The following is a 22,776-nucleotide window of genomic DNA, read 5'->3' on the forward strand; positions in this document are numbered from 1 at the left end:
GCAGGTCTGCAGACCATCAACCTGCTGAAACGGTCATTGTTTTGCTTGTTTTCTCAGGGGGTAACGGGGTGGAGGAGCTCTGCCGTGGCAGTTTGGAAGCTGTGTCCTCTCTCTATCCTGCTCTCTGCAGCTTACAGATGATCGAGGAACTCCAGAGTGTCAAACCGCTCTTTTCAGGGTGAGATTGCGGTCATAATGGCGCGCTGCACTTATTTTGTTCTGTTAGAATTTATCTGCAAAGTGCTTTGAGGCCAGTTGCCATCATACATCACAGAGTTGCTCAGTGTAAATAATGCAGTTTATGGGACTTGTTCAGTGACTGATCAGCCTTCGGGGGCTGAGAGCTTTTACTGAACTGGGAAAATCCGCTTGTAGCTGGAATTCATTACAGGGAATTATTTTATTCCTATTTGATCTGCTATTTATTAAGTTATTTTATTTTTGCAGTTTATTTGATTCATTTTTGCTATTAAATTTTCTTTCATGATTATTAGTATTTTTTTAGCATTTGATATGTTTTTACAGTCTTTTTTCAACCCCTGATTTCCATGTTGACTGCTACATTGTAAGTGAGGGTCTCCCTCAAAGTACTCCACGTTTACTAAGGCTGATTGGTTGGTTGAAAAGATGTTAGTCACTTTATACCACAGTTAGTTCTGACTTCGTACTGCGTACTGTAATTCTGTAAATGCTTATATGTCCCAATAACCGAAGCTCTGAAGTATTTTCTCCACCTAATGCTAACATACACTAGAAGACTTTGAAAAGACTTTTGAAAGACTGAAGTCTGACACCCTCTCACATCTAGAGGCAGTGTCAGAGTTTTTAGTCACAGACTGTGATTTTGCAAAGACAGGGGATCTTGCAGTGTCACTATTTGCAAGACTGCAGCTAGATCTTTTGAGATTATTTCCCATCATGCACCTGGTGGAAATTTACAAGCAGAGAAACCCTTTTCCTTCTCCACTCTGTAGTGGGACAGATGGGATGTCACGCTAAAGATCTTCTCAGCACAGTTCACTGTAGAACTGTATACTCTTAATTAATTTTATTAATTAACCAGTAAATTTTGTGCAGTTACTTTTTTATTTAATATGAAGATTTATGCATCAACAAAGCATGCAGCGATTCAGCATTGTTGACTGGGTGTTATGAACTAAACCGTAAAAAACAAACAAAGAAAATAAGAAACCACTGTAAACACAAAAAGATAAAGAAGAAGAAAACATCGATGATTCTTCAGTAGCATCATTCTTAAAGTCGTCTGCACATTTCCTTACATCACTGTTACACTCAGTGAACCTGAAATATTAAAACAGCCAGTTTACATTTTTAAGTTAATATGGTTGTTGTTTTAAAGTGGAGCACTTTCAGGCATATATGCATAGATCTCTCTCTCTCTCTCTCTCTCTCTCTCTCTCTCTCTCTCTCTCTCTCTCTCTCTCTCTCAAATTTTTTTCAAATCAGATATGCTTTATTGGCGTGACAGGATATAAGACCTATGTTGCCAAAGCTGTAAATACATCTTAAATTGAATTATTATTAAAATATAAATGAATAGGAGAAAAAACAAATAAATTAATAAATAGAAAACAAATAGAAACAAAAATAAATATTGTAGTACATATAAGCATAGAATGAGTATGGACATCCCAAATGTAATAAAATACAATAAAATAAAGTAAAATTCTACCATTACCACTCTTAATAATAATAGTAATAAAAATAAATAAATAAAAAAACCAAAAAAAAGGTACATATGAAAAATGCAGTTGGTAATGTAATACATCTCTCTCTCTCTCTCTGTCTCTGTCTCTGTGTTTCTCTGTTCTCTGTGTTCTCTCTCTCTTTCTCTCTCTGTCTGTCTCTGTCTCTCTCTCTCTCTGTCTCTCTCTCTCTCTCTCTCTCTCTCTCTCTCTCTCTGTGTCTATCATGCTCTCTCCCCCTTGCTCTCTCTTGTGCACCTGACATGTCACTTTTTTTATGAGCCAAGACTTAAAACTAATGATAATATTAAACACGGCTGATTTTATTCCAACGTCAAGACGAGAAAAAGGAGTTAAGACCACCATCCTGATCACCTCACACTAAACGATCAAGATGATGCGAGAGCGATGTAACTCTAGCAACACTTCCATGATTTTATTCTGACGTTGGAATTTTTTTTTTTTGTCTGCAAGAGTGAAATCGCTTGAAAAGTCGTTGGTGTGAGAACGACAACTAACCATTCCATAAATAACAGTCATAACTTTACACACCTTAAATATGCTGCCTTTCATCAGAACACAGTTAAACTAGCCAAACCCGGATGAGAAACTGATCCATGAGGTGGGGAAATGCGAACTGTATGACCCGTCCTCTAACATTTATAAGGAGGTTGAAAGTTCCACTTGGCAGAAGCATGTTTTTAATCTGCTGGGAGCTTCTGATGTTGCTTTTAAATGAGTTACACACCTGTAAGATGTTTAGCTGGTTCTCTCAGGCTATTAGCAGATGTCCAGTCTGTTTCCATTGTAGACATCTTGAAGATTTTGTGATACGATTCTTCGTTCAGCAGCATAAATGTTCAGCAGAGCTCAGTTGGGACTGTTTTTTCTTTCTCGTTAGTCGGGTTTTGTGGTGCCAAAGTCTCAAGATCTAATAATAGATCTCAATAATGAAATGGCAGTATAAACTCAGTAATACCCTGGAGGTGGTGCTGTACTGTGAGATCACTGCTGTGCAGCGGATGGATTCATGAAAGTGTCTTAAGAAGGAAAATTCTCTTCTATTATTTTTTTCTTAATTTCATTCTTAAGAAAAACGTTACAAAAAATTATTCTTCAAATAATTTCCTAAGATTTCTTAAGAAACTTCTTCAAATTTCTTCTCAACTCCTGTCTTAAGAGTAATTCTAAGAACAAGCGGTTTTCTTGAATACATTATGTTCTTAAATGTGTTCGTAACCGTACGTCAGGCTGTGAGAGTTGACAAGGTGAGCATTGAAATTTATCAAACTCTATCGTTGCCTCTGCTGCTCTTCATCCTTGTCTCTCGCTTTCCACCGTCACTCCACAATTATTGTATTTTCTAAGGAGGATTTTAGTCCTCTTGGCTGTTTCTTCCATCTCTAGTTCTTGTTTGCTAAAATGTTTTAAACGCTTGGTTTGATGTTTTTCCTCTATTTTGCTCTTCAGAGTGGATTAAACTAAATTCAAAATGTATTTCTTGTTTATGGTAAGCTGTAACATGCAGCTTATTAAGAATACAATAGGGATTTTATTAAGGAAATCTTAAGGAACGTGTTATTTTATTTTTTATTTTTTATTTTTTTTAGAAAATTGGATTTGAGATCATTCTTATGAACTTTTTTGTGTTTGTCTTAAAAACCTTCACAAGTTTTTTCTTAAGAGGTTTCACGTATCTGGCCCTTGATCTTGGCTTGTGCCAATACCTCATCATACAGCCCACCTCGAGTGTATTATGCTTTAAAGGCGTATTCAGCTCTCAGGGACACTTGAGTAACACAAGTAATGTAAATGTTAAGTTAGTAGGATGATAAGACTTTAGGCTGTAATCAGTTAAGGCCACCGCACACAGATTGTGCTGCATAGTGCTGCTACAGAGCACTGCTGTAGAACTTTTTTACACTCTATACATTTAAAAAATGCTTCTTCAAGGGTTCTTTAGTAAACAGTGGTTCTATATAGAACCTTTTTGAAGATGGCTCTGTATAGAACCAGAAAATGTGGTCTACTCTGGCTCTCTGGCTCTCTGTGGCCGCTTTATGTGCAGAATGTCGGCATTGGTGTGCAAACTTCCTTTAAAAACATTGGTTTTAAATTTTTGGACGCAGCGTTTCCGGTGTGCAGTGGCCTTAATGGGGCTTTGTTACAGGAAAAGTAATCAGGTTACTGTAACACGTCTCTTTGTACGACGTATGTTTGTACCACTCTTTTACGTGTGTCTGTTTCCTGTTTAGACCCGTTTCTGACTCTGATCTGGTGGAGGTCTACAGTAAGTGGCATCAGCACTTGGACCTGTTGACGGACAGCGACTTCAGCCTGGTGGAACCCATCCTGGCTCTACGGTCATCCATTCAGGAAACGCTGCTCACCTGCGAGTCTGATCCGAGCAAGAAGACCTACCTTAGCTCCTCCTACTCCTCCCACCTGATGGAGCTGTGCAGGCTGGCCCGCTCAGCGGGAAACACGCAGGTTTGTGTTTCACTCGGCTTCACCTGGGCTTTATAACGGAAACGTACCTGTCACAAATCGGGACCTGCTGGACAGTCTGATGTGCTCATACGCTTGTATGCCTCATTGGTCATCCATAACATGAAAACCACCTTGTTGTTTCTTTACTCATTGTCCACTTTATTAGCTCCACTTACATAGTTCGATAACAAGTGGCAAAAAAGTTAATCATGATACTTCAAGGTATTTTCACAATACACAATATGCTGCACATCACAATATTTCATTTTTCGGAGTTTTAATAAGTGGCTAGCGCTAAATTCTTCTAAACAGGTCTGATAATGCTCACTTTGTAATTAACATGTAGTTAGTGTTTTCTGTGCTGATTATAACCACAATATGCTCAGAAAAGCGTATTAATAAATAAAATAACACCCCTAATAACATCGTGAAATTCAACACTTGATATTGTGGATTCTTTGAAATACTATCACTGCACTGTGTGATCTCAGATCCTAATATTGTACAGCTGTTAGTTAAAGCTCTCAGGGCGCCTGTCATACTTGAGGTGCTGCCTAGAGTGTCAAGGTTCCCAAAAATAAAAAAATAATAATAATGTTTATTTATAAATCACCTTTCATACATTAAACACATTTCTTATATTAATACATTAATCATACACTTTATCCCTTCCTAATCCAGTGTTCGGCCCCAGCCATTTGATATTTAATTATAGTTATGACACAGTTCTGTCATGATTAATTGATTAGCCTTAAAAATCATTGATTATGTATGTATGTATGTATGTATGTACGATAAATAAATCACAAATAAGTCACAAAAAGCTTTTCTGAGTATGTAGTGGACATCATCAGCACTTGAAACCACTTACCAACTGCATATCTTATTAAACAGAGTGTAATTAGTCCTGTTTAATTGGATTTAATGCAGCACAGTGTGTAGAATGTTCAATACAAAGAATTGAATTCATAGTTTTTGATAGTAACATATCAGATAAAAATCTGAAAAAATAAATATTGTGACATCATGTATCGTAAAAAAACTTCATAAAGTATCGTGATATGACACTTTGCCTCATCGCCCACTTCTAATCTCATGGCATATTTTAAAATCTCCTACGAGAGGCTCCGTCTGATGGGCTGCACGTTTAAATGCCGCATGTATTTTTCATGTTTTTAAACAAAGTGTGTTTTAAAATTGTCAGGACAGTTTGTAGAATTACATGGTTACTAATAGAATCTGATCACGTTCAGCTCTAAGCTCACGTGTAAGGATGGGCTGTATAAATATGGGCTGACCACCTGGCATAGATATTAGTTGGGGGTTTCTGAGGTCCCTTCGTTTAGACTGCATCATAACTGGTGGTTAATGTTAGTTTGATCACCTTGTTCAGTTGCGAAGCAGCTTGCACGGCTTCTCTCCTCAGTGTCCCGTCTCTCCTCACTGTTATGTGCAGCTGGCAGAGCGAGCGGTGTTTCAGATGAAGCAGCACAGCGGGGTCAGCTCGGGCTCCGTCAGCTCCTGGGCCTGGCAGCTGGAGGAGGCTCAGGTGTTCTGGGTGAAGAAGGAGCAGGGACTGGCCCTGGGATTGCTCAGACAAATGATCGACAAGCTGGAAAGTCTGGTCAGTGCCAGGTTCGGGGTACACGTTGAACTGGGGGTCACCCAACACAATTGGTCCAAACTGATTATAGCACAGGTAGTAGGGCTGTTTGATTATGGCAAAAATCATAATCACGATTATTTTGGTCAATATTGAGATCATGATTCGTTAACACGACAACTCATCAACTTTGGCAACATGGCGCATTTATTGAGCTTTAAAAATGTTTTAAAAGATTAAATTTCAGATGATTAAACAGATCGGTCACACAGTGTTTGTCAGCCTCCTTGAAACCAAAGTGCTCCCAAACAGCTGAATCGGTTTTACCTTTGTCGTTGACCAAAGTGAGTTTGGACTTTTGGCTCTTAGCTCTGAGTTTGGGTTCTTAGGAGAGGGGTGCGCTGGATTTATAACACAAGACAGAACGAGAGCATCATTGTGAAACAGAATGCAGCACAATAGTCGTTTTAATAATTGTTTTCACAATGGTTGGAAACCAAAATCATATTTGATTTAGTATTAATCATAATTAATTAGTTAATCACCCAGCCCTAACAGTTAGTTCTCACCAATTAAATCTATTTAATTATTCCTCCGCCTTGTTCACCTGTAACCTAGCAACAACAGCCGATGGCAGGTATCATAACGTTTATAGCCACGCACTAATTCACAGTCTTTGTCCTTAAATAATAGATAAATAACACCATTTCTTATATGAGGAAGGAAAAAAAAACATTAAAAAGGAAATTTACGTGATGACTGATTCATGTATAGTCTTTAAAGGAGAAGTACACAGACTTTAAAATTTCCTGCATAATCAAACTGTTAAGATGTAAACAGAGTCGTTCAGAGTGGTTTGGTGTGAAACGCTCTGTTCTAGAGAAACGTACCGAGTCAAAACTGTTCACAGTGGTGGTGACAGGAACCAGATGTCCACCTCTAAAAGCTCCCTCACAGAAAGTTACTACATGAAATGGTTATGAAAACGCTGCCTGATATCGGAGACGTTGTTTTACGATAGATTTTGTTCTAAAATGTATTTTTAAAATCCGTTCATGGTGGAGGGATACATACAGGGTGTTGTGAGACAAAATAGGCCTCAGTCAAAACTTATTTATTCATTTTTACTACTTTATGACTTTTGTCAAATCAACATCACGACTCGTGTAGGTTCACTGGTGGTTTTGGATAGTAAATAAAATGGCTTGATTTGTGTTGTAGAGGTTTTGATGTGACAGATGATGCTACAGCATTTTTATGATTCATATGTGTGTTTGTGAGAGCAGGTGGAGGTGAACCCCGCTGTGGTGCCGGTGTACGCCGAGTGTCTGAGGCTCTGTGGGAGCTGGCTGTCTGAGACGTGTCTGGAGAGTCCTGCCGTCATACTGGACAGCTATCTGGAGAGGGTAAAAATCACTCAGTGTTTTTACGTCACCTTTTGTTATCGGCTCAGCTCGCTTGGAACCTCGACAGAGGTGGTACCAAAAATAATACCCAGTACTAGGTACCAGATTTGCCTAAGTGGAAAACCAAAAAAGAGGTGAGAGGAGTTGAGTCAAGTTGAGCTGGTACCATGCAGTGGGCCTCTGGCACATGGAATAATGCATGTTTTTGTTATGGGACTATTTGTATTTCAGTCGCAATCTGTTTAGGGATTCCCGTTTACTATGACAGTAACTATTTCAGGGTATTTGTTGAGAGGATAACTGCTGATCAATAATGTCTACCACCAGACACTAGAGGGCAGTCACGAGAGTCCAAAATGAATGGGTTGTAAACAGTTTATCCTCTTTATACACTTGTTTTCTTAACACAGTACAGTCATGGTGATGGCGGCTACTGAAAAATGGTGATCGAAGGAGAGCTTTGGCGGCGAATTCCGTTAATAACTACAGAAACAGTGTAGAGGCTTCTTTCTGTTTTTATGCCGCTAAACTGTGGAGCTCATCACCTCTTACAATTAGACAGTCAAGTGTAGTACACAGTTCTAAGAAGTATTTCAAAACGGTTCAAAATACAGTTGTCATTTTTTTTATTTGCTTGTCATTTTATTTCTTTTTATTTTTCATTTTTTTCCATTTTGTTCTTTTTTCTGATTTTGTGTTTCTGCTTTTATTGCTCAATTTTACTATTTTGATTGCAAAGCACTTCCAGCTGCTTTGTGTGTTAAAACTGCTCTTCAGAAAAATATTATTATACAAGGTGGTAAAATGTCTACTTTTTTTTTTTTTAGAGTACACCATGTTTTTTTATTATTATTTAATTTTTACTTATCTATTAATAACAGCGGTGATTGTAAACAGTTTTACTCAGACAGCCAGCTGATCAGCTCACCAGTTGATTTTTTTATTTATGCGTTTTATTATTTTCTTCCCAAAATTAAAGGAAATTCCTGCATGAAAGACTAGAAAAATATTTAATGGGCATTTTCAGCTGTTTAGTTCTATTCACTCCCATTCATTGAGGACTCTCTCTGGTGCCACTGTAGCATTTTGCAGTCATTTGTTGGTGTAACAGGAGAAATAAACTGATGTCCTTATTGCTTTTGGAAAAGTGTTCCTGATTGGTGCACTGTTAATGAGAACGTCATGTTTCTTGTAGAGGTTTTAAAAAGTGAGGCTTGTTGTTTTTTGTGACCAGGCTGTGGAGGTTATCGTGGGCCATGGTGGGACTTCAGACCCCAAACTGCAGAGCCAGAAGACCCAAGCCTTCCTGTCGCTGGCTCGCTTCTCCGACGCGCAGTATCAGGGCATTGAGAACTACATGAGGTCATCAGAGTTTGAAAACAAGCAGGCTCTGCTGGAGAAAGCCAAAGAGGAGGTGGATCTCATGAAGGAGAGGAAAGTCACCAACAACAGGTCAGCACCTGAAAAAAGGGAAGGAACATCGATCTGTGTCCACAGGTCATGAGGGACCAACCAGCTGAGCTACTTTGAAGCCTTCAGAAGCTCTTAATGGTCGAGTTACAGTTTTCTAACATTCGAATCGTCACGAAACTGTAAGGTGATGCTTTACTAGATCTGTCACAATTACTACATCATCGCCTAATCCCAGTTATTTGAGATGATCGTGATTATTTAGGCTGCCTGCAATGATTTTAGACAGTAATTAGATTTCATAATCATATTGTGCTGCAACAGGCAAAAATTTGTCGTGTTGAGTTGAGGCAAATAGATGAGAAGATAGATAGATAGACAGACAGACAGACAGACAGATAGATACTTTATTGATCCCAAAGGAAATTTAGCAGCCAGTATCAGTCACACAGCACAGTTATAATAATAAGGGTGATACAATATAAAAAGAAGAATGTACAAAAACCCATCTACAGTCGTAAATACAACTAGAAATATACAAAAATATGCAATAAGATCTGTCCTGAGATAAGAAAGGCAGCGCAGTAATGAATGTACAAGGAGGCGCAGGCAACAGCATATGACAATACTGAATAAATATGTGCAGATATTGGTACTGAAATTAAGTGCCCAGGTGTGAAGTGTCCAGATGTGCCAGAAGTGCAGTATGTACAGTAAGGTGTCCATATGTGCAGATAAATAAAATACACCTATGATTTAGCATGAGATTCAGTAATGTAATCAATAATGTAAATAAATGTAAATAAAAGATATAATGTAATGAAATAATGTAAATAAATAAAAGAAAAGAAAACAGTAAGTGCATTCCTTAAGATGCATTAATGGAACAAAAAAAGGATGAATTTTCACTTTGAAGAAAAATTGTAGGTCTGATTGACTCTACATATGAAAACATTTGTTTGAATGAACAGCTAGAAAGCAAGAATTGGGCCACTTTAATAAGTGTAGAAAATCAACAAAAACAACAATTAAATCGTTAATTGCAATTATTTATGTGACAATCATCACATAAAGTCTCATAATCATCAGCCCTAGGTTACATTTTCATATTTAAGAACCATGAACTGTCTGAACTCCACCAGAGGGCGGTATAGAGCCTGTGTTAGGTTGTCAAATGTGGCTTGGAGAGACGGAAGCGTTTACACTTGTGGAACGTCTGGTTAAAGTGTGTCTTCTGAGGCGATTTGAGAGATCAGATTTTGTGTTGACACCTGCGTCTTTATGTGGATAATCTCTATCCCGTTCTAATCCTGATACTCGACACCTGAAATGACCAGTTCTGTTTGATGCAAATCAAAGTGAAACCTTTTTAATGATTCTCGCTCCTCATACGCAGATACACTGTGAAGGTCCAGAGGGAGCTGGAGCTGGACGTGCGAGCTCTGTCCAACCTGCAGGCCGACCGCCGGCGTTTCCTCCTCAAGGCTGTGGAGAACTACATCCGGTGCTTGGAGCTGGGCGAGGAGCACGACACCTGGGTCTTCCGTCTGGCCTCGCTCTGGCTGGAGAACGCTGACGTCAAGAACGTCAACGATATGATGAAGGTGAGGCGACTGCAGCACCCACAGTTCAAGAACTGTTCAATACACAAACTATTGCTGCCTAAATCTGATCACTGTTCTGATTAAAAGCCGTGGTTTGCTGTTTTTTTCAACGTGAATGAAACAGGAAGGTGTGAAAAAGATCCCGTCGTACAAGTTCCTGCCCCTGATGTACCAGCTGGCTGCCCGCATGGGCACTAAAGTCTCCAACCCGGTCACTTCAGAAGATGCAGGGTTCCACAATGTTCTCACTGAGGTACCTCTCTTCTAAAATGTGTTCTTTCTGATGTTTTTTTGATTTTCATGCTGTTATTATTGTTATACCTTGGCAATTTTATCAGAAACACCTACTAAACATGGACCATCATGGACCACTATAGGACCAGGAGTGCAGAAGTGTTTTTAAGAGTCTTTAAGTACTTGTTAACACGGGGTGGTTCAAAAAGATTCATCCGATTTCAAAGCACCAGATTTTTACAACCTTGAGGCGCCTAGGAACCAATCACAATCCAACTGAAAGAGAGCTCTGCGTTTTCCACTTCAATAAGAGTGAATCCGTCATAACTGCGCAGCGTGATTTTCGTGGGCAGTGAACCTCCAACAGCTCAGAGCGTTCGTCGTTGGTTCCACAACACTGGATGATCTCCAAAATCGCACTGAAAGAGCTGTGAGTCCAGCGACACCTGACATGCTCAATCGAGTATGTGATGAGTTTGACTGTGGCGTTGATGTTGTCTGTACTGCTGGAGGAGGTTCATATTGAGCACTTGTACAATTCCATAATAAACTTTCTGCTCATTTAAACCATTTACAGTTTACTGCATTGATCTGTAATGATTTACAAGTGAAATGAATCATTTTGAAATCGGATGAATCTTTTCGAATCGCCCTGTATTATAAAAACAACAATAAAATAATAATATCTGAAGTGGAACAGATACATTTCCATCAGCACAACACAAACCTAAATAGAGAAGTGAGTACCAGCGTCCTGTGACTCGAGTGTTTGAATCATTGTGGTCAGCCCTAATCTTCATAAAATATCACAGCACATTAGTGATGCTTTGATTACTCAACTGTCCTAATGGGTCTCTTGATCAGCTGATCTGTCAGGCATGTATGGACCATCCTCATCACACCCTCTTCATCATCCTCGCGCTGGTCAATGCCAACAAAGACGAGAGTTTCTCCCGCAGCCGACTGTCCAAGAGCAGCGCACGGCAGCTCTCGCCGCTGGACCTGGTATGTCTAAGACCCCCTTTACGTTAGGGGGGGCACAAATATTTATTTTCTATATTACTTTGTAGTTTTATGTTTGGTACATTTATCCAAAATCATCAATTATGATTGGTAAAGGTAAATGGTAATACTTTTTTTTGAATAATCAATTTTAATCCTTCATCCTGCTTGTTATTGTTTGCTATCTGGTGTGGTCCAGAGGAGGATGGGCTCCCCTTTTGAGTCTCTCAAGGTTTCTTCCTTTTGCTCTTAGGGAGATTTTGCTTGCTGCTGTCAGCACTGGCGACACTCAAGCTGCTTTTTGACAACGGCTGTTGTAAAAAGCGCTATGTAAATTAACTTTGACTTGACTTGACTTCAAATAAAGTATTGATCAGTGATGATCTGTGCTGCTGTTTGACAGGAAAGAGCTGAGGTGGCCCTGAAAATCATGAACGAGATCCGGAAGCGGAAGGCTCAGATGATCCGTGGTATCGAGACGCTCTGCAGTGCCTACATCACCCTGGCCTACATGGACGCGAACCGGCATAAAACTGAGAAGAGTGAGTTCAGCTGGTTCTGTTTCCTCAGGGGAGCATATATTAGAATCCATTTGAACTGGGGATGAACGATATACCAGAGTGGGAAATTGTAATTCTTTTTTATAGGTCTGATATTGGAATTAACACTGATAATTTCATATCCTATTTCAAGCTTGTGCACTGACAATTTGGGGTTTTAACGGTTCTTTGGGGTTGGTTTTGTCGGAGGGCAGCACGGCGGACGCTGAAACAGTTCGGAACTTTATTTATCAGAGCCAAACCGACGTGTGTAGAACAGAATTAGAACTTATTTATCTACTGTTGTGAATGGCTTTAGACATTAAGTGTCTGTTAAACAGTGTAGAATATTTGATCTCTTAGAATTTTAATTTTTTTATTTAGAAAATTTGTTTGTTGTTACTTTTGTATTTCTGCACACTGAGTAAAATAGTGTTTTTGAGGAAGATGTAATGCCCTTTGCAAAAATGATTTACAAGGTAAATGTGTTGCGTCTGAAAGAGCATCTTCCAAAGGAGGAAAAATCACTGTAGTTTTAAGGTTGTGTATGATGACACCTCTAGTTTTAACATACCCTAATTTGGATTGTCTTGTTTTGTCTCAATAGATTATTAACCATAATGCATGAAAATTATGTAAATGGTCACCTTTAACTTTCTTTCTTCAAGTTTTCCATTTAGAAAAGACAGAAAGCTCAAGAGGAAACCCCTCATCATGTAGTAATGTTTTAATTTTAGCACTCTGAGATGAAGCAAGCTCACTTCACATTTAATTTAAAGACTATGTTTCTTATTGTTTTATCTTATTTACTGTAGTTTATTTATTATGGTATAGTAACTACAGTTTGCACTCTACCTCTGCCTTTTGACCTACAGCTACTGTTCAAACGTATTCTGTATTTACTGTCTGTGCACCTGTTGTCTTTACACTAATGTCTGTTTATCTGTTTTTATCACTGCATTGCGAAGTAGCCTGACAGTGTTTCGTTATACTGTACAACCTTTTATTGTTATAATGACAGTAAAGCTGAACTGAATTGAATAATTCAAGAAGTAAAGGAGAACTAAAAAAACACAACGCTGCATGTTCCCTGTGTTTGTACAGAGGCGATACCCATTCCAGCAGATCAGCCCATCATGCAAATCAAAGATCTAGATGACGTCATTATCCCCACCATGGAGATCAAGGTAACAGTGGCTGTGATTTACTGAGTCTAATCACATTACATTTACAGAGGTGTTTGCAGGTGATTGATGTTTGTGCTCTTTGTAATCTTCATGTATAAAACAGGTGGATCCATCAGGCAAATATGAGGATCTGGTGACCATCAGCTCTTTCAAACCTCACTTTCACCTGGCCGGAGGCGTCAACCTGCCCAAGATCATTGACTGTGTGGGCTCAGACGGGAAGAGCAGGAGACAGCTGGTCAAGGTGAGGCTGTTAGGATGCCTAATCAGCTTTTACAGGTTCTACCCTCTGTAGGTTCATTCAGATTAGTCCATTAAAGTACAGAGAGCACTGTACAGTTAGGGATGTCAGACTGAGGGAGGGATGGGTGTGGTTATTCAAATAATTTGACTGAATTTGATGTTTGAGTATGTGTAAAAGTTAATGAACAGATATTCAGTTAATGGGGAATTCCACAGATTTTCAAAAATGCTCTGCATAATTCAGTCGTTTGGTGTGAAATGGGTGATTGTAGAGACTCAGATGTCACTGGTGGTGATAGGAACCAGGGGTCGCCATGACTACAGCACAAATACAGACATTTTATTTACTATCCAAAACCACCAGTGAACCTACACGAGTCTTAGTTTTATATGGGATGTTGATGATGGAAAAGCGGAAAATCTGAAATATTAAGGTTTTTTTTGGGGACTATTTTAACCTCACAACACCCTGCATATTATATATCCCTAAACCATGAATGAGTTTAAGGCAGAAATCTTCTCAAAACTATCATAAAACAGTGTCTCAGTCAACAGGCAGTGAATTCATAACCAGTTTCTCTAGAACGGGGCATTTCACACCAAACCACTCTGAATGACTCTGTTTACATCTTAACCAATTAATTATGCAGATATTTCCATCCTCAATCCTCACTGAGGGTTTTAACAGATGCTGTTGTTCTGTTGTTTGCTTAATTTCTACAGTTTTCAGTTTTATTTGAACAGTATTAATTTAACAGTCTCTCTGTTTAACTATGCTCGGCTACTCAAACTAAAACTTTCTCAAACTAAAGTTCAATAATTCCCGATATGAATTTAATATCTGGTATGAACTGTATCAGTTGATGTTGCAGTGGTTAGTGGGTTTTATTACTCGTCTACTATGTAAATTGAGCAGTGTTGTTGATTGTTAATAGTCTGAATGTTTGCCATGCAGGGCCAGGATGACCTGAGGCAGGACGCAGTGATGCAGCAGGTGTTCCACATGTGCTCCACGCTTCTGCAGCGCAACGCCGAGACACGCAAGAGGAAGCTCAACATCCGCAGATACAAAGTAAAGCCTCACGTTCTGCCTCTCAGCAAGAGATTCTACACATAGACTATAGAACAGTTTGTAGTGACAGTGCTGTGTGTTCTAATGACCTCCTGATGTACATTATACGCTTTATTAGGTACACCTGCCTTGTACCTACTCTTACTGGCCATTTTATCAGAAACACCTACCATACAGGTCCACTTGGTAACCAGGTAGTATCACAAAGCTTGACACCAAACCATAATTTGGTAAAAAAATAAAAACACTGATTACTGTCTGAGCACCGGTTATTTATTGGATTGCAGTATTTTTTAACATCTAATTAACTTGGCTGACTTTTAATATGTGTTATAGAAAACTCTTCAAATGTTCAAATTTTTCAAGAATAAAATAAATCAAATAAATAAAAACACTCATGACCTCTTTCAGCATGTTCTGCAGGGAAGGTTAACGTGACATGACATAGCCTTTATTGTATATTACAAAATACAATTCAGACTAACATTCTTCACACTCTGATTGAAAATAATTATAGAATGCATTAGACCTTATTGATGTTTATAAAAGCATGGCCAGTGCATGCACATAATAGGTGTGCCTAATAAACCGGACACTCCAGTGCATATAAAAAAGTTACACCCTTTGTTTTGGTGGGTAGATTTGTAATCTGAGTACGTTTGTAATTGTGTGTGCTCCAAGTTGCCAATACACTAACTTGGTTCTCTGTTTTATCCAGGTGGTGCCGTTTTCCCAGCGGAGTGGTGTTCTGGAGTGGTGCTCTGGTACTGTACCCATAGGAGAGTTCCTGGTGGACCCCCAGAAGGGGGCACACAAACGCTTTCGGCCCCAGGACTGGACCAGCCTGGCCTGTCGCAAGAAAATGATGGTACTGCTCCCTGTGTTACGGTTTTGGCCTGTATTGATCAAATAACACAGCGAGTGATAATTTCTAAGAAGCCAGCTTGGATTCAAGCCGTGAAACTTGCCTGATTCTTTTGAATGAGAATCATCTAGGCCAACTTTAACCCAAGGAATTTGCGAACCTCAAAATGTTAGTCATTCACCAACCAGTACATTCTCTCCAAAACCGTCACGGGAACAAAAAGAGTATCAGCTGATCCAGTATATGTATATTTTTTTTCAAAACTTGTGAGCTTTAAATAAGAAGTTTTTAATTGAAGCACTTCAGTTGTGATGGCCTACTGGAGGTACAGCGCTTAAACACTGTACCAATGCACAGTCTTATGCAAAAGTTTGAACACAGTCAAATTAGATGTATTTTTTGATTTTGCTAATGTTAAACTCATAAACAGTAGGTGTGCTTTAAAACACACCATGGAAGTTGACCAGGGGAGCATAAACTTTTGCATACAACTGTACAGGAGGACATAAAGAGCCAACAACGTAATCAACATCTGTTTTATATTCAGGAAATTCACAAAAACAACAAATGTCTTTTGTATCACAAAATGTCTGCAAAATTGAACTTTTTTAAATAAATTGTGGCAGTAATATAATACTAGCTAGCTATTTGTTCACTGTTGTTATTTTGCTCTATGTTAGGTGAAGCAGTTCTGTGATTAGGCGAGTTTTCATACAGAGTCAGATGGGATTTTTTCATTTGTCTTCTGATATCTACAGCAGACCAATACTGATCTATACAAAGAGTAGAATACAGCAGACTTTCCTGATGTGATCTTCATGGTCACATGCTCAGCAAGTTCCTTATGTTGTTTTGCAAGTGCAAGAAAATTTTAACTGATGCAGATTAGAGCTCTGGATAGTTTGTTAATGTTGTGACTGATGATTATAATGTCAATTGTTCTGTAACTGCCTCATTGTCTCTGTTGTTGCGGTGTAGGACGCTCAAAGGATGGAGTTTGACATGAAGCTCCAGGCCTTCACAGAGGTTTGCCAGAACTTTCGTCCTGTGTTCCGCTACTTCTGCATGGAGAGGTTCCTGGACCCGGCTGTGTGGATGGAGAAGAGGCTGGCGTACACTCACAGTGTGGCAACTTCCTCCATAGGTACTGAGACACTGAATAACATCATACATACATACATACATCATCTAAACCGCTTATCCTCCTGGTCGCGGTGGGGTGCTGGAGCCTATCCCAGCTGTCATTGGGCGGAAGACAGGATACACCCTGGACAGGTCGCCAGTCCATCGCAGTGAATAACACCATGAATAATCATATCAATAGAGCCAGTTTAGTATCACTTAAATCCGTCTAAATAACAGCCTCTTCATTTTATTCAGCCAAAATCATGGAAATGAATTTACTGTAGTGATTGTTTCAAAAAGTACTCCATTCTATAAAACAGCCCATTTAGATGTAATTGTTTTTGTGACATCACAAAAACCAACACATTTACCTAAATCTGCCTTTTCAGCATACATCCATGTAGCTCCACCTACTCAAACTGAAGTTATAAGGAGTGTTTCAGCCCAGACTGCTTTTTAAACAAGACAGAATACAGGGCAGCCAATCAGAAAAGAGTTATGAGGAAGTATTGGGAAGATCTGCAGTGCCCTAAACTCTGTCTTTGATATTCCAATCCCTGAAGAAACTTTAGTGTCATTGTTAAAAGTTGTTCCCCAGGAATTAGATAATAGATGCCAGATCTTCCTTCTCCAGATTTTATTTGCAGCTACTGTAGGCCTTTTTCACATTTCCGCATTTTTTCTACTGGAAGTTCTCGTTGCAGTGTGGCGCTGCTTTTGCTAAAGCAATAACAACAGCAGCGATGGTGAGCAGAGCGTGTACAGCTCACTGAAGTGTTCCAGTTTGAAGCAAAAACAGCCTCATCGCAGTTTGTGGTTTAAAGTTGCTGCTTCAGCCGCTTTCAGAGGAACAGTTTTCATTTCCTCCCTCTAAAGCTGTCGGTATCTGAGAGAGCGAGAGCTCAGCGGGGAGTAGAAGTTCACTGGAGCTGGTGTTTCTGTACGTCTACAGTGGCATTACGGAGCCAGATGACCCAGTGCGCCCCCCACTGGTGTGTGTGCACGTTTAGCCTTTTGCCAACTAGTTTATCGTTAGCAAACTGTTTCAACATCTCCAGCTAACATAGCTAATCTAACCCACAGTCAGCAAATACTGGTTTTTGGCCTTGTCCCTTACATACAGGGATTCCTCCAGATTCTCTGAATCTTTTAATGTTATTATGTACTGTAGATGATGAAAAACAAAGTTCTTTGCTATTTTATGTTGAGAAATGTTATTCTTGAATTGTTGCACTATTTGATCATGCAGTCTTTCACAGAGTGGTGAACTCCTCCTCATCTTTACTTCTGAAAGAATCAGCCTCTCATGTTACTGACCTGTTGCCAATTATACAGCTTTACCAGCCTTTTGTTGCCCCTGTTCCAACTTTTTTGAAACATGTTGCTGGCACCAAATTCATTATGGGCATATATTTTTCAAAAAACAATAGAATTTCTCAGTCTTAACATTTGATGTGTTGTCTTTGTACTATTTTCAATTAAATATAGGGTTTAAATGATTTGCACATCATTGCAATTTGTTTTTATTTACATTTTGCACAGCGTCCCAACTTTTGGAAATGGGGTTGTAAATCGTGACTGGTTTTAGTACATAAAACCACACAAACGTTATAGTGGAAATAAAAAAAAATGTCACTTATTGAAAAACGTCCCCCAGAAATGCTCACTAAATGGAAGTGTGCTTGCAAAATATATTTTATTCTTTGTTGGCGGTGTTATGATTTCTGAGTGAAGTATTCTTTATTGTAAATAATGGTGTTTTTTACAGTGGGCTACATCGTGGGACTGGGTGATCGACATATTCAGAATATTCTGATAGACGAGCAGACCGCGGAGCTGGTCCATATCGATCTGGGTGAGTGGACTCAGAAAAAAAAATTATAGATTTTTTTTTTTTACCATCCATTTTCAGTGTTGACCTGCGGTGTCTCACTTGACAGGTGTTGCATTTGAGCAGGGGAAGATTTTACCCACTCCAGAGACAGTGCCCTTCAGGCTGTCCCGAGACATCGTGGATGGAATGGGCATCACTGGGGTGGAGGGGGTCTTCAGAAGGTCAGTTCCTCACAGTGTTTTCTTGGGGTATTTTAGTTCTTAGCTTTACTGAAATTAATTGAATCTGTTGGGTTTCATTTATGTGATGTTTCCTTACTTTGATTTTGATACAGATGCTGTGAAAAAACCATGGAGGTCATGAGAAGTTCTCAAGAAGTTCTTCTGACCATAGTGGAGGTAAGTGAGCAGCATCACGGGTCCAGAAGTCTGTGATCTCCAGCGTTTCCTCTGAAATGAAAGTGTTAATAGTGAGTCTGTGCTGCAGTAACAGTCTCTACTCTTCTGGGAAGGTTTCTAGATATTGGAACATTGCTGTGAGGATTTGATTGAGCATTAGTGAGGTCAGGTACTGATGTTGGATGGTCAGTTCTGGATCACTCCAACTCATCCCAAAGGTATTGGATGGAGCTTCATCACTCCAGAGAACACAGTTCCACTGCTCCACAGCCCAATGCTGGGGGGCTTTATATCCCTCGATCCAGGACTGCAGTGACTAATCAAAAACAACGTGCAATAGATGTTTGTAGACACCCAAAACTCCATAGAGAAAAGAAACAAATGAATAAATAGAATAAATTTGAAAAAAGAGTCCATTAAGAGAAAATACCAATATAATTCCTAAATTATTTTTTCTAAATAAAATTCTTCTGTCTTTCGGTGTAAATCAGAAGGTAACGTCTCAAAAGGAACCTTTTTGAAAGAACTATAGATTCTGAGATGGGAACCTGAGGAGAAGACAAGAGAAGAAAAATACATTCTTTTGCAATATAAACCAGCAGAATAAATATCTGCCTGGTCTTACAGTCAAATGTAACTTCTAATTGGGCATTTTGGCAGACACTTATAATTTGATCATTTTACACAGGTAGGTGAAGGTAGTGTTGGGAGTCTTGCCCAAGGACTCTTATTGGTATAGTGTAGGGTGTTTACCCAGGCAGGGATTGAACCCTAGTCTACATCGTAGAAGGTAGAGGTGTTGCACACTACACTACACCAACCAGATATAATTTAGGGCATATTGTAAACTGTGTGTTAAGTATCCACAGCAGGTCTCTGTGTGTAAAACTGAGCTGCTTCTCTTATCTGTGTGGTGGTGCAGGTGCTGCTCTATGATCCGCTGTTCGATTGGACGATGAACCCGCTGAAGGCCTTTTACCTGCAACAGCAGCAGGACGAGCAGGCTGAGCTGAACGCCACCCTCAACCCCACGCCCGGTGGAGAGGAGCCTGAAGCCCACCGCAAAGCCAGGTTTGGCGCTCTGTTCTCTCTCTAATGCAGTGGTTCTCAAACTTCCCTCCCTTTCGAAGAAAAATGTTCATGCCAAAAAAATGGTAACAAAATGGCCAAGTGTAACATCAAGATCAGGAAAATTCACCTCTATTTCGGCAATTTCTAAAAAAGTAACTTTCAATTCAACTTGATCAAACCACCTTTTGTGACATTTGTCACTAGATTGTTCCATCAGTATGTGGGCTTTTTCTAAAATATAGAGAATTAGAAATTGTAGTTTTTCTAGAATGATTACAAGAAAGTTCAATCTGTGCAAAAAAAAGAACAAATGCAGATAACTAAGCAATAGAACGCGAGAGGGAGTGTGTTATCATGAAATGGCTGTGAATTGGTCACCATAGATCATCACAGCCATGATGTTATTGGCGATAACACACTCCTCGAGTGTTCTATTGCTTTTATACAACAGTTAAATAAAGTAATAAATAAATAAACTGGGTCGTGAACGCGGCGTTTAATATGTTTTAATGTTTGCAGTTCCTTCACCAAATTATAGTTCCTTAACAAGCAGTTTGTTGCTGCATCAGAGTAATGAGCTCCGCCCACTCGCTGCACAGCCGGCAGTTCGTTCTCCAGCTCCTTACACTAAATTCCCAAACTGTCATCACCACTGAGCAGCTTTTCAGTCGGCAGCTGTGACAGAAGAACAGCTAAACAACCTGGAATCAGCCGGAAATGAACCCCATACCATTCGCCAAACGTGTAGTCTGATCTTCAGAGTCCAAATCGGACCGAGCCATTAAACTGCCGCAATATCAGGTGTAGCTCAGTTTTGTCAATTTTTGCCAGATCAATATTAATGTTGTTTTGGTCCAGCCAGTATGTAAAGCATCTTACAGCCCATTTAGTTTGGCGAATGGTATTGGGTTCATTTCTGGCAGATTCCAGGTTGTTTAGCTGTTCTTCTGTCACAGCTGCCGACTGAAAAGCTGCTCAGTGGTGACGACAGGTTGGGAATTTAGTGTAGTCTCATCTTCAGAGTCTGACCAAATCGGCTGTCGGTCAGATGTGATCTTAAAAGTGTCCATTTTCTGTTTGTGGCAAAGAAGTAAAAATGTTCAAATGGCTTGAGCGTGTCCTACAGCTGTCAAAGTCGTTGCTTAGCAACGGCGTCTCAGTGTAATGATACAGTGTTTGTGAAGAAAACGTGATGTCATGGCGAAATAACAGCACAGTCAGAACGCTTCTTAACCAATCAGTTCGCGTGGCCGAAGCTAACTTGTGTAATTGGCAATAAATTAGTGCTACAGGAATTAGCGGCTGTAGTGAGCCTGTTTTGCACTGCACATCTTTTTAAACGGGGCTGCAGGCGTCGCCATATTTTCTACACTTTTTTTTTTTGTTGATTACTGTCACTTGTTCACCTGTTTTTTTTGTGGTTCCTGTCAAATATCTCTCCATTCTGTAAACCTGGACTCTGTCTGAATGAACGAAGCACAGTGTGTTTATTGTTCTGCCTTGAAAAAGATCTAGACGTCAAAACATTAGTTCTGCTCTGCATTTTCCACTTCACGACACACACTGAGAAATCCTGCTCTAATGGTCAATTTTGCATTCTTTAAAGGGCAATTCCACTAATTTTTTTAAAAAAAATGCACATTGCTGTTTTTGAGGTGCCAACAGAGTCATTCAGGGTGGTTTGATGTGAAATATGCCATCTTGGAGAAACTTACCAAGTCAGAATTATTTTTAAGCCTTTTAAAAGCCTGAGACGTTTTTTATTATAGTTTGAACTCTTTTATTTCAAAAAGTGAGATTCAGTTTTTTGTGATTTGCTCCCTTTGATGTAAATTTTAATATCTATATGCTGTGTTGTTTGCTTCCTGTGCCAGCAGTGACAGTCAAAGCTTCAACAAAGTGGCGGAGCGGGTTCTGCTGCGGCTGCAGGAGAAGCTGAAGGGCGTGGAGGAAGGGGCGGTTCTTAGCGTGGGTGGACAGGTTAACCTCCTCATCCAGCAAGCCATGGACCCCAAGAACCTCAGCCGCCTGTTCCCCGGCTGGCAGGCCTGGGTTTGAAACGTACTGTAATACGAGTACTGTAAATGTGCCATAGAGGCTCCGCACACTAATGTGTGCTTTCATAGCTACTGTTGTGAGGCTGGACAAGCTTTACAGAACACTGGTAGAAATCCCATTATTAAGGCTGGGCAGTGTGACAATATATATCGTTATCGTGTTGCATTATAGCACAAAACAAGACAGCATGCATTTCTTAGCAAATCGTGAATTTCGTCAGTGCTTGTAGACACGATTCATCATAAAGAAGCAAAATTAGTCCCATTTAACTGGATTTAGTGCCAAAAACTGAACAAAATCATTCTATTTACAGTTTTTGATAGTATTTTTAAAATGTAGCTCTACTGGTTCTTTTTATTTTCTATGTTCCAACTGATCAGACGTCTCAGAACATAACCTAATGAGAAACTGTAGAACAGATTCAGTTTGTATCACAATACCTACATTTAGAGTCAGTTATTCATTCAGCCTAATGAATACCTGTAGGACAGACTCAGTTTATATCACAATACCTACAATGACTAAATGTAGGTATTGTGATATAAACTAAGTCTGTTCTACAGGTATTCATTAGGTTGAATGAGATTTTTACCAGCGTTCTGTAAAGTTTGTCCAACCTTACTATGAAAGAACACATTTGTGGGCGGAGCCTGTATAGATCAATTTGGACTGTTCTTGAAAATGTACAGCTGATATCAGGGCTATTATTGATCAGCACTTAGCTGTAAATATCAATGAATGAATGAGCGTCAGGCTGAATGTTTGTTTTCCACTTTGCTTTGTCATTTTTGTCATTATTGATGTTTCTTTTCTCTTCTCTTCTCAGTGATTCTGATGCTGTATTTTTGATGATTTTGTGAAGAAAAGGAAGTTTTGTGCAAAATGTAAAATGTATAGTTTGTCTTTCGTGAATGACAGAAGCTGCTGTC

The 22,776-nt window shown here is 39.4% G+C and overlaps 1 protein-coding gene across 5 annotated transcripts in view; it reads left to right on the forward strand.

The window, feature by feature from the left end:
- atm (ATM serine/threonine kinase) overlaps positions 1-22,200 on the forward strand; it is a 76,242-nt gene extending 54,042 nt beyond the window's left edge. For 3 of the 5 annotated variants that reach the window (XM_036556174.1, XM_036556173.1, XM_036556175.1), the window contains exons 45-63: positions 59-178; positions 3,962-4,196; positions 5,653-5,820; positions 7,086-7,205; positions 8,440-8,657; positions 10,012-10,219; positions 10,344-10,472; positions 11,318-11,458; positions 11,859-11,997; positions 13,099-13,181; positions 13,285-13,425; positions 14,380-14,496; positions 15,215-15,364; positions 16,340-16,505; positions 18,255-18,341; positions 18,427-18,541; positions 18,655-18,718; positions 19,641-19,789; positions 21,664-22,200. In XM_036556174.1, coding sequence (XP_036412067.1) covers positions 59-178; positions 3,962-4,196; positions 5,653-5,820; positions 7,086-7,205; positions 8,440-8,657; positions 10,012-10,219; positions 10,344-10,472; positions 11,318-11,458; positions 11,859-11,997; positions 13,099-13,181; positions 13,285-13,425; positions 14,380-14,496; positions 15,215-15,364; positions 16,340-16,505; positions 18,255-18,341; positions 18,427-18,541; positions 18,655-18,718; positions 19,641-19,789; positions 21,664-21,847 — 2,734 coding nt within the window. In that variant the 3' untranslated portion in view covers positions 21,848-22,200. Of the gene's footprint in view, positions 1-57; positions 179-3,961; positions 4,197-5,652; positions 5,821-7,085; positions 7,206-8,439; positions 8,658-10,011; positions 10,220-10,343; positions 10,473-11,317; positions 11,459-11,858; positions 11,998-13,098; positions 13,182-13,284; positions 13,426-14,379; positions 14,497-15,214; positions 15,365-16,339; positions 16,506-18,254; positions 18,342-18,426; positions 18,542-18,654; positions 18,719-19,640; positions 19,790-21,663 lie in introns of those variants that run through there. The other 2 variants (XM_036556176.1, XM_036556177.1) reach the window with 2 other exon arrangements.
- Positions 22,201-22,776: the final 576 nt, after the last annotated feature.

Source organism: Colossoma macropomum, unplaced genomic scaffold, assembly GCF_904425465.1.
Source record: "Colossoma macropomum unplaced genomic scaffold, Colossoma_macropomum, whole genome shotgun sequence".
Taxonomy (NCBI): Eukaryota; Metazoa; Chordata; class Actinopteri; order Characiformes; family Serrasalmidae; genus Colossoma; species Colossoma macropomum.